Source organism: Pan paniscus, chromosome 9, assembly GCF_029289425.2.
Source record: "Pan paniscus chromosome 9, NHGRI_mPanPan1-v2.0_pri, whole genome shotgun sequence".
NCBI lineage: Eukaryota > Metazoa > Chordata > Mammalia > Primates > Hominidae > Pan > Pan paniscus.
Window position 1 is genome coordinate 83,919,868 of NC_073258.2, and position 12,029 is coordinate 83,931,896.

The following is a 12,029-nucleotide window of genomic DNA, read 5'->3' on the forward strand; positions in this document are numbered from 1 at the left end:
AAAAAAAAAAAAAAAAAAAAAAAAAAGCACTGAAAATTAAAAAAAAAAATTTGTTGGGTGTGTTTCTGGTTAGGGAGGGGGCTTATTTTGTTTTGTTTTGTTTTTTCTTTGTTAAGAGTTTCCTTTTCATTATTAAAAAAAATACATATAGGAAATTCGTCAAGCATTTATTATGTGCCAAGCTCTATTCTAAGCATTTTACCTGTGGCAACTCACTTATTCCTCACAATAACCCTATGAGGTAGATACTATCATAATACCCATTTCTTACATGAATAAACTGAGGCACAGTAAGATTAATTAACTTGTTCAGCATCTCATAGCCAATATGTCCCAGAACCAATTCAACCAAGCATTGTGGTCCCAGAGTCCACGTTCTTAATCACAATGCCATATTACAAAAGGCATGATACAGGGCAAGCTGTGACTGTTGGCATTTAATCAGCAACTGGAGGGAGAGCCAACCTCACCACTTTTCCAGTTCAAAATTCAAATGGATGTATTAAGGTATTATCTTTGTTAAAGAAAACAGGAATCATGCCATGGAAGACAACAATATAATTTTCCTTCAGGTCTCTTAAGTTCTATGACCTTGGCCAAGTCACTTAATCTCTTTGGGCTTTGATTATATCTTTATAAAAAGTGGTTAATAACACACAACCTGCTGAAGGTTCACTTTTTCTGCAGTTATCTACCAGTTCTAAGTCCTAATAACTAATAATTCTAATAACAAAGAAGAAGACAATACTTGTCAATTTCCCTGCACAGAGTAGACAACTACTGAAAACGAATTATTCTCCAGAGTGGCTGCTAAGTGTAGAACAAAACACAAGGCCTTGAGAAATAAGAACATCAACAAAAACAATAATCTTTCCTTCTAATTGCACGAATTTCACAGGTCACAGGTGTATTCATGTCCAGGGACATAAGATTGCTTCCTCAGGAAGGCTTTCCAGAACCTTCAGATTAGGCTAGGTTCCCCACCCCCCAACCCCACACAGTCTCTCTTGCGATACATCCTGTCATTCTCCCTCATGGCACCTGACATGCCTGAATCATTTATTTGTAATAATTTGTTTAATAGCCATCTTTCCCACTAAACTGAAAGCTTCATGAGGGAGACGTCAGGGTCCATTTAGAGCAAATAGAGCACTTGGCAAATAGGAGGTGCTCAAATATTTATTGGTGGTCTCATTTAATCTTTACAACAATCCAGTGAGGTAGGCAAGTGTACATCTCCCCGTATTAATGGAAACTGTCCCTTAACTAACTGGTTATTCACAAAGCTAGGACATGGCATCCAGGCCTTCTATTTCCAGTTGAGGACTCATTCCATGCTCCCATGCTGCTGTTGCCACCAAAGACTAACTAAAATGTGCATCTGTATCCAAAGAGGATGAATCCATTGGTGTCACCCTCTGCTCATACTAGCTTAGCTAAAGAGACTGCTGAGTGACCCGTAGTCCCTGCCATGAATCAGCAGCACACAAAGGCTCTCCTTTGATCTGCAGTTGCAGCTGCTCTTCGATGATACACATGAAAGCCTGTGTATGCTAAAGGCCACTGTACAGATGTTACGGTTTTTGCTGGGACAAAGGCTATTTCTCTTCTCTGCCTCAAACCTAGGGACACGGTTCCCCTCTGCCAGGATGTGTCTTAGAATAATGGGCTATTGTTTTAAAGCTGCACTGAGCCCCTAAAACACTTGTGATTGCGATTTAGGTACTGTTCAGTATTAGAAATCAGTGTGTTCCCACATCTTGAGAACAGCTTCGAGGGTTAAAGTCACTGAAATATTTTCTAGAACAGCGATTGTATGAGCATGCCAAGATATGTTACCTTCTCATAGGGGGCTGCCTGTTTCTAGCTGACAGTTGATTATTGAGGATATTCATATTCTACTGCCTTTGTCACTCAACTTGGTTTCACCATTCTCTACAATTCATTTGCGCCTTTCGGCATCTATAGGACATTAATATATGCAAGGTACTGTGCTAGGCACATGGAGTATATAAAGATGAATAAAACACGGGGAGGATATAAAGATGAATAAAATCAACGCTGATTTCAAACAGCTCACAGTCTATAGAAAGGACACACACAGTTAATTAACTATAGCAGAATACAAGATATTCTATTAAAAAGGAAGAGAGCGTCTCCTGCTGTTAGTCTCATGCCTGTCAATATGTTTTCAATACTGCAGCCCACGGGCTTTCTAACCACTCTCACCTTCAGCATGTGGCTACATTGTTTGTCTACTCTCTTCTCTGCACCACTACTTAAACTCCATTGCCTCACCGTCATAATAATGTACTGCAATCATTGGTTTACTACTCTACTACTGAGTTCTTTGAGAGCAAAGGCTGTCTTTTATTTGACCTTACACCCCCTGTACCTTCCTAACACAGCACACAGCACGTGGTAGAAACATCTGAATGATGGCTAACTAAATGAACAAAGGATTGTGGAAACACAAGGGAGGAAATGGTCAATTCTACTTAACAGATTAGTAGGGTATTAAAGAAGATTTCACAGATGGAGCTAGATGATAGTAAGTTCCTAAGGGGCAGGGATGCTTTACCACCACAGTGCTTGGCACAAAACGTTTACTACAACACAGGATGGAGGAATGAATGGATGGACAGATGGTTGAAGAAACAAATACATATAAATACTTTCATGACTCTCCTATCTATCAACATAGATCTGATTGGAAAGAGATACAGCAAATCTTCTATTTCTATTATGATTAATCTCCTAAGGCTAAAATGGTTTAAATTTGGCTTAGAGTTTTGCTTATTACTCATTAATTTATAATAGACTAAAATATATATGAGAAAGTTCTGTGTTTTTTTCCATTTTTTTATTCTGCTAAAACATACATAAAATTTATCATTTTAACCACTTTTAAGCATACAGTTCAGTGGTCTATATATGTTTTAATTGTATTTTCTACCAGAGGTCACCTTCATAATGCAGACCCTTTTAAGAGAAGGGCCTCTTCATTAATTTTGTTTTTACTGATTTGGCGCTTACTTGGCCTTAATAGCTACAAGAATCTAATACCTTGGATTCCCTGCCTTCAATCCTGGGAGCCATCCTGGAAAGAATGATACTTGTAGAGGACACTGATGAGGGTGTCAGGAGAGTGGTCCTGCCACTCACCAAGCGGGTGATGCCATACGAATCACTGGTGGATTCTCTTATCCACTGACTTTATGAGGCTCTGGGAAAGCCCGCAAACTACTAGCAAAAAGACACTTTAACATCACTGAGAAAAGATACTCGGTAAATGTTAAAGAAGAAAGATGACAGGCTGGATGTGGTATCTCATGCCTGTAATCCCAGCACTTTGGGAGGCTGAGGCAGAAGGATTACTTCAGCCCAGGAGTGATCAACATGGCAACATAGTGAGACCCCATCTCTACAAAAAATAAAAATAAAAATGAATAGCTGGGCATGGTGGCACACACCTGTAGTCCCAGCTACTTGGGAGGCTGAGGTGAGAGGATCACTTGAGCCTAGGAGGTCGAGGCTGCAGTGAGCTGTGATTGCACCACTGCACTCCAGCCTAGGCAACAGAGCAAGACCCTTTCTCAAAAAAAAGATGACAATAAGACAACTATGCAGTTCTGCCCTCTTCTAAGAAAGGATTAAAGAAGTTGTTCCTCATATGCCTACATGTTAATGAGGCCCTTAAATTCATGTGGTTGAAGAGGGCCACCCTGTATCTTTATTTTATATATTGGGCTTGAAAGAATCACAGGCAAGTTGATTTGGACTGGATTTGGGAGATAAGCCAACTGTCACTTTTTATAGATAAAGTTCTAGAAGCCTGAAGAAGTACTGGGGACAGAAAGTGTGCTGTGAATACAAATATGAGTAAGACACAAACCTTGCTCTTGGGGAGCCTGTGGCCTTACGGTGGAGTCAGATGTTATAAAAATATCAATTTTTGCAGTGTAATAAGCACTTTGTAAAATAAGGTTTGCAGAAAGTAGAATAAATGGAATATTTATGCCTGGGAATTCAGGAAAGAAAAATAATCCTGTTCTTTAACAGCAGGGACCATTCCTTATTCACCCTTATTTATGGCCAGTGCCTGGAAGGTAGTAGGCACTAAATCAAATAAATGAACTCATATATATATGAATGGAAAACCCAAATACCTGGAAGTAAAATGCATGAAATAGTAGTTATCTTTACCCAACTCCTTGGGTAACTACCTCCCCTCCACTAGGACAACAGAAAGCTACAAAAGGCTCCTCCCATCAATGCCTCCTGAGCACACTCCTGTCTCTCTTTCCTGTCCCCACAGCCTAGCTCCTTCTTCCCACCCCCCACACTATTTTTGTTCACTTTTTAGTTAGCATTTATGTGGATTTCATACCCTGCTTTTATCTTCCAGTGCTCCAGCTCCCCATTCACTGCTGTATTTGGTGTGGATGTCTCTGCAGTATGAGCTATTTTAAGGAGTCAGGGCTGGAAGAGACACTGAGAGAGCTTCTGGCCCCCATTCAAGGACCTCCTCCTAAACACTTCTCTGTGATGGCAAGTATCTAGAAAATGCTGAAGAGCATTATGGAGCTTCTCTGCTCTTCCGAAGGCACTCAAAGGAAGGAGAGCATGTACGTATGGGAGAAGCATGCAAATAAATGGACCCAAACATAGGATGCTTAGGTTGGGAATCAAGGTAGAACTCTAAAATGCCAGTTTTCATTGTGCTGCTGATAGCTGGGCTATCCTTCCTTTCCTTCCTTCTTTCCATCCCTCCCCCAGCCTTCTCTCTCTCTTTCTCTCTCTCTGTCACCAACACACACACACACACACACACACACACACGGTCTCGTTCTGTCACCCAGGCTGGAGTGCAATGGCACAATCATGGCTCACTGCAGACTCAACTTCCCAGGCTCCAACAATGCTCTCACTCAGCTTCCCGAGTAGCTGGGACTACAGGCGCATGCCACCATGACCAGACAATTTTTTATCTTTTGAAGACATGGAGTCTCGCTATGTCTTCAACTCCTGGCCTCCCAAAGTATTGGGATTATAGGCGTGAGCCACTGTACCCGGCCTTGGCTATCACTTCTTTCCATAAAACCCAGCTCTGAAGAGCCAACTGTGGAACTTCAGTAACTCTGACGGCAGGTAGAGCACAGTGCCAAACATCAGTATATTTATCCTCCTTCCAGGTGATTTAGTCTCCCTTCACATTTCTTTCCATCACCTTCCTCCTTTCCTTGCTCCAGGTGATAGGCCTAGTGTGCCTTTCTTCCCTTCTTCTTTCATGGCAGAGGAGACCCCAGAAAGGCAGTGGGGTGTACTGGTTGGTGAAATGGGTTCAAATCCTGCCTGTCCCCCTTCCTATACTTATCTATGTGTAGCCATGGATAAGTAAGTTATTTAACCTCTCTGAAGCCAGTAAAACGAGGATAATACCACTTACCCCACAGGTTTACAGTAAGGACTAAACTAAATATAACATATGTAAAAGCACCCAGCAGAGGCACTGACAGATTGTAGGTACTCAATAAACATTCTCTCCTTTGTCCTGTTCCTGGACACACCATACTTCTTCCAAGTACCAAACCATCCAGAAGCCACAAAGGCTGGAGGGGCAGGAAGCAGGGGCTAGAGAGCATGTATCCTTTCCCATACACCTCATTTAGTGTCTTTCCTTTTTAGAGACAAGGATATGATAGGAGACAGGATAATTTAAATAAGTGATTCATAATGAAATGTAGAAATCGGGAGGCTCTTTCATGGGGCTGCTGTTTAGAGGAGGTAGCACCTGCTTATTGGCCCAGCTCAAGAGATCCAAAAAGAAATTTCTTCCTTATCTTTATGTCACTTGTGACATGACAGGAGACAGGACAAACTTGCCTTAGCCATTTTCTGTCTTCTAATCTGTAAACACATCATCCAAAATTCCTTCCTTCCCCCATAAAAAAGACTAGAAGAACTCTGGAAATAAGCCATTATGGCTGAGTGCATTGTTTCAATGTGGGTTTCAATTAGGAGATTTAATAAATGGTTATGAAAGCACTACTTCCCCTAACCTCTCACATAGCACCTGACAACCTTAGTGAATATTTAGCACCTTACCTTTACTTTTTCACCATTAATCTCCACTGTCTTAATCATAAAATCAACTCCAATTGTGGCTCCTTGACCTGGGGGGAAAAGACCCTGAAGAAGAAATAATAGAAAAGAACAGCTAAGCAAATATTTCCATTAAATGAAATTATTTCTCCTCTCCCCCAGCAACACCCATCACCGGGGTCCTTCCTTCAGCTGAGTTGACTGGTAGAAAAGAGAACTCTGGTTACTCTCAAGGGAGCCCTGTGCAACTCTGTATGTATGTCTTGAGGGAAAGAGAAAGGAGGGAGACAGTGGGAGAGAGAAATGCTGAAAGAAGAGGAAAGAGACAGGAGGACAGAGAAAAGGAGATAAAGACAGGTGAAGGAAAAAATTGAGAAAGGGCAGGGGAACCTGATTTTAAGAATGAAAAAGAAAAATCAGACACGAAGATAAGATTGAAGGGCATGCGACCACAGGGATGAGATCAGAATTGGAAGGGTCAGGGCAAAATGGATAGGTTCTTTCTAAAAGATAAAATCAAGGATACTTAAAACTAGTTATCAGTCTTGAGCATGGACAGCCACGGGAATGGGCAACAATATGAAAAAACAAATAAGAACTCAGCATGAGAAGCGGGAATAAGACCGTTTTGGGATCTGTCTTTTTGGATCTCCTGAAGCTTCTGAATTTTCCTTTGCCCCAGGGTGATCACTGTTTTCCTCAGTACAATGTACCATGCATGTGTAATTACATGGGATCAAAGCCAAAGACACTGGGAAGATAATCTAAGAAAATTAAGTCATCAAGGAGACAGTAGGGTAGAAACAGCACTAAACCAGGAGGCAGCAGCCTTAGGATCTCTGTGTAACCTCAAACAAACCACTCACCCTCTCTGGGCCTTAAATTCAATGAGTTTGAGGCTAATGTAAGCCATTTTAAAACAAATAAACAAAATGCTTTACTTCAAACTGGAAACTTAACCAGAAAGATGAGATTTTAACAAAGGTACAAGTATAATTTATGCAATTTACTATTACATAATGTTTCCTATACGCTTAGGGAGGGAGTTGGGAGTAGCAAGAAATTCTGTCAAGAAAGAACTCTTCACCCAGTTTCTCTTCCCTCTTCACTTATATTCCAGAATTTCCAGAAATTAAAGTAAAATGGACGTTATTAGTTCTGGCAACTATGATTCAGATATCTTTAATTAAAAAGTATTTAAAGTTTTAGCTTAAAAGACTGAACTTCAAACCAAAAGAAAATGTTCTACTGCATGTTTGCAAAAGATGTAAATATAAACATTCATAACTTTACTTTCAAATATTGAATCAATTTTCTTCTATTTTGGCTTGGCTCAGATACAAAAGCTGTCAAGCTTCAAGTTTATAGCTCCAGATGTTTTGCACCTCAACAAATGCCAAGAAGTTAAACAAATTCTTCCCAATGTTTCACCTACCATTTTGTTCCCCAACCTCTGTGCCTAAAAAACAGCTAGATCCAGTTCATTTTAACTGTCTGCTAAATAACAAAAACGAACATAATCTTGCCTCTGAAATATGAGTTTATGTTGGAGTTGAGGGGCTGGGAGGGGTAAAACGTAGACATAAAAGACAAATAAGAAAGAAGAAAAAAGAGCTTGTTGGCAAAAAATTACTGTTGAAAATGGAGACATTTTCACATCTAATGACAGAGTTTGTGCTTTTAAAGAGAATGGTCTCAGAAGTTAGAATGTATAGGAGACAGAAATTATCAGGCTGAGAACCTGGAACCCGGGTTCTAATCCTAGCCTTGCCACTCTATCTAATCTCACAATATAAGATCCTAAGCAGGCATTTAGCCCCTCTAGATCTGACCTTTCATCTATAAAGTGAGAGAGGTGGGTTGAATAATCTCTAAGCGACCTTTCAATACTAAGACAAGGTCAAGGAAACTTTTGATAAAGGGACTGAAAACTTTACTACATCTCTGCAGTCTTATCCTTTTGTCAAAAGCAGAAAATATGACTAATGTTAGGTGGAAGTAAAACCAGCTGGAGTTTCCAATATATCTCCATGGCGGTTGACTGAGCCCAGATGCCTATTAGCTTGTTACTTTTGATTTCACCAGGCCACAGCTTAGTAAAAAGCATGGGTTCTATTCACTTATCATGGGAAAAACTCTGACATTTCCAAAGTGACTCTGGGCCCTCTAGCTGTTTGTTATTCAATCTGCCTCTTTCGTTTTCCGCAAAACCACAGACTGTCAGAGCTGGAAGGGGCCTTGGAGCTCACCCAGCCCCTGATGTGCAACAGGCAGTCCCAAGAAAGGGAGGTAACTTACCCAGGCTCACAGAGCAAGCCAGGGGCAGAACCAGGACTAAGACCCATGTCTCAACTCCCAAGCCAGTGCTCTTTCCACAGCACCAGGTTATCCTATGCCTTAGATAGAGGAGCAAGTTCCAACTTGCTGAACAAGTACTTTATGAAAATTCAAGATATGTATGTAATGGTCCTACAAAGGGTATCATTCATATTTTTCAGGGGAAAACACACAAAAAAGGTCAACTTCGGAATGATTTCTATATAAAAGCAGTATATAATCTCCAGCAGTGATTCTCAAAAGGGCAGTCCCAAAGGGAACTTGTACTTAGATCATATGATAAGAATTGAATTCAACCCAGAGAGACCATTCAATTCAGTTCAGATAATTCTTCACTATTTTCACTTCATTCCTACTGAAGAGGTTTAGAAAATTGGCCTATTTGGTCCTAAATGAAAATGATTCACTCAGGTTTCCTGGGAGGATGTAAGGGGGCATAGGCAGAGTTTCATTGGTTTAATTTGTATTAGAGTTTTAAAAAATTTAGGTTCAGTTTGACATCCAGATTCATTTGTTTCCACCTGGGGATTATTAATTAGTAACTTCCTTTTATCCAATAATTTAGTTTTGATACTGCACACTGACAGCAAAACCACTTGCCTTTGTCATTAAAGGAAGCAAGAAGAGGCATGGGAGGGTTGGTGGAGACTCCCAGGGCCATGCTCCTGTGAGGTGGTTTAAAAACCCCTTGGCTACAAAGCAGATGCAGCTTTCAAAGGGTGCATCAGGAACTCACAGCTAAGACCCTGGCATTGAAACTGGTCATCCATCTCGACAGATTCCCCCAACCCCTCAGGCTAGACTGACAAACCCAACCCTGGGCTTACGAGTTCCCTTACCTGAGTGAATCTTCGGACGAGGCACGTCTTCCCCACACCAGCGTTGCCAATTAAAACAATTTTGAACAGGAAATCATAATCTTCCATACTCATTTACACAGCTGCAAGGCAAACACAGGCAAAAGTGAGAAAGGCCCAGTCAGACTTGCCCACAGAGCTCAAGCTGCACCAGCCTTCTCTCCGGGGGAACAGGTCTGACTCATTTAAAGAGCAATTTAAAGCTCCCCTCCGGTGACCCTGCCAGCTAGACAGAAACACAGGTGTTTGGTCACAGACGGACTTTATTCCTTCTCAGCTACCTCATGCCACAGAGAATAAATGACGCAGATATCCTTTCACCTGGTAACCTTTATTCCTCCAAGCTATCATGTCGCAGTTTCCTCCTGTGATAAATCTGTTTTCTTTCAGCATGAAAAGGAGATGACAAACCTCTGTGTAGGCAAGCTGGGGTGCAAAAAAGCAAGGACAATAGCGAGCCCATCCAGAGCTTAAAGGACGTTTATGGAATGTGTATGACTCTGGAAAGAAGTGCTAGTGATGCGGAGACTGAATGAAGAGAAAGGAACTATAAAGGGCCCTTTTAGTCTCCTGCTTCTGGAAGTCTTAGGGTCTTACAAATGGTAGTCATAGCCATCTTTCCCCTCTACCTCCTATACATCTCCTGCCAGCCATGCTGATGCTACAGGGCCTCCCAAAGTGCCTGTCTGTTCACTCCTCTGGGCTTTGGTATGTGCCATTTCTTCTGCCTGGGATGCCCTCCCTTCCACCCCTTCTGCACCTTGAAGTCCTTGAAGGTCCAATGCCAGCAACTCTTTCTCTTTGAATCTTTCACTGATCTTCCCCAAATAAAGTTAAACACTTTCAACACTCCTCTGTCCTAAAACTTCACTTGCCGTATACAATTGTTTGTTCAAATATCTGCCTCATCCTTAAGGGATGGGATTATGCCTGTCAGCTCTATTTCCTAGCCCCTGGGACAGAGTTACACTTTGTAAATGTCTATCCTATAGAAATAAAAAATTAATTAATGGGCATGTTGCTTATGTGTAGGCCTTAGTTTCTCCAACTGCGCTAGAAAGACTGTGACTAAAAGGGCAACTAAAAGAATGCTCTGTCTACTTCAGTGGACTGCTGTGAAGATTTTTAAAAACTTACAAAAGAACCTTATACAAAAATTACCCAGGTGTGGTGGCGTGCCCCTGTAATCCCAGCTACTCAGGAGGCTGAGGCACAAGAATTGCTTGAACCTGGGAGGCAGAGGTTGCAGTGAGCCGAGATCACCACCGCACTCCAGCCTGGGTGACAGAGTGAGACTCTGTCTAAAAAAAAAAAAACCAACCTTGATACACATAAAGCCCTATCCTGGTAAAAGCAATTGTAATCTACTGGGTGCCTACTATAGTATTCTGTTATCACCACAGGAAATACAGAGAAGAGACAATGTCTGCCCTCAAGACCAACATGAGAAAAGTTAAATAATGAAAAAAAAAAAGCTAAATAACAATTTGCGCCAACAGTGCAACAGTGGAGCTCTTTTCTTAAGATGTAGGCAGAACAGACCCAATAGACTCTGGAGAGAGAGGAAATGGGCAGTTAGGGAGCTCATGAGGGGAAGGGTGCTGGGAGATGGGAAAGCGTCAGGGTCACTCCTACCAGCAGACCTGGAGCTCAAATGCCTGCAGGCTTGTAGGGCAGAGAGGAGAGCCCAATTAGCTGAACCTGTCAAGTAGCCAGGGGAGTAAATTCCCTGTGTGCAAAGATAATGTCTGTGTAGATTTCAATTAATCCTTGGAAAAATGACTGACAACCAAGCCAACATGTAGGTAGCTCATGGGGTTCCATCCCAGTTCATTGGGCCTGTGAAGGAAAAACATTTCTCTGTACAAGAATCTGGGTCCATAAGCAGTGGTAGCATTATACTTGGCCCTTTATGTGTATTTCCATTTGTTTCTACAAGTATATAAGGTTTGTATTTACTAACACATTATCTGTTTTACAGATTAGTGAACTGAGGTTAAAGGAAATTAAGAGGGTGGCCTGAAATCATAAAGCTAAGCACCAGATTTCATGTTCCAAAGGCATATGGTATCATGAAAAATGGAGCCAGAGAGACCAAGGTTCATACCCTGGCTGCACTGACCTTCTAAGCCTGTGCCTTTGGGCAAATGACAATTTTTCAAAGCCTCAGCTTCCCCATCAACAAAATGGGGCCAATAACACCTATACCACAGAACTGTGATGCATGAAAGAATGAATGGGAGCCCCTAAGGACAGTACCTGGCTCTTTGTCACCCAAACTCCTTAAAAGGATTCTCAAATTTTCCATGATCTGGTTCCTGCTGTCACTGCCAGCTCTGTCTCCTACCACTCTCCTCACAATCCACATTCTAGGCTCACTGGATTTCCTCAGTTACTTAAATACCATGGGATTGCTTTTCTCCTTAGACCTTCACATATATTGTTCCATCTGCCTAGAACACAAAACACAACTGAACCTCGCACCCTCCCCCACCACCCCAAGCCTCCCCGAGATCTCAGCTTCAACATGACTTCCTCCAGTCTGCTCCTCTGACCTATGAAGGTCCTGGGCCTCCCTGCTCTAGGCTCCCACAATGCCCTCCTCCTTTCCTGCTGTAAACTCACCATGCTACCTGTAATTAATTATTCACATATCTCACACTCTGGCCCCATCCCTCAGCACCTCAGCCCTACACACATGTACACTCATGACTGTGAGCAGCATGAGAG

General features: G+C 41.8%; 1 protein-coding gene across 7 annotated transcripts in view; it reads right to left on the minus strand.

Annotated features, from left to right (window-relative positions):
* The window catches only part of RAB30 (RAB30, member RAS oncogene family), a 98,493-nt gene that overhangs the window by 14,769 nt on the left and 71,695 nt on the right, over positions 1-12,029 (minus strand). For 5 of the 7 annotated variants that reach the window (XM_003821987.7, XM_055093775.2, XM_034933456.4 and 2 more), the window contains 2 exons: positions 9,282-9,382; positions 6,109-6,192 (listed from right to left, as the gene is read on the minus strand). In XM_003821987.7, the coding sequence (XP_003822035.1) occupies positions 6,109-6,192; positions 9,282-9,374 (177 nt within the window). In that variant the 5' untranslated portion in view covers positions 9,375-9,382. The remainder of the gene's footprint in view (positions 1-6,108; positions 6,193-9,281; positions 9,383-12,029) is intronic. The other 2 variants (XM_034933458.3, XM_034933459.3) reach the window with 1 other exon arrangement.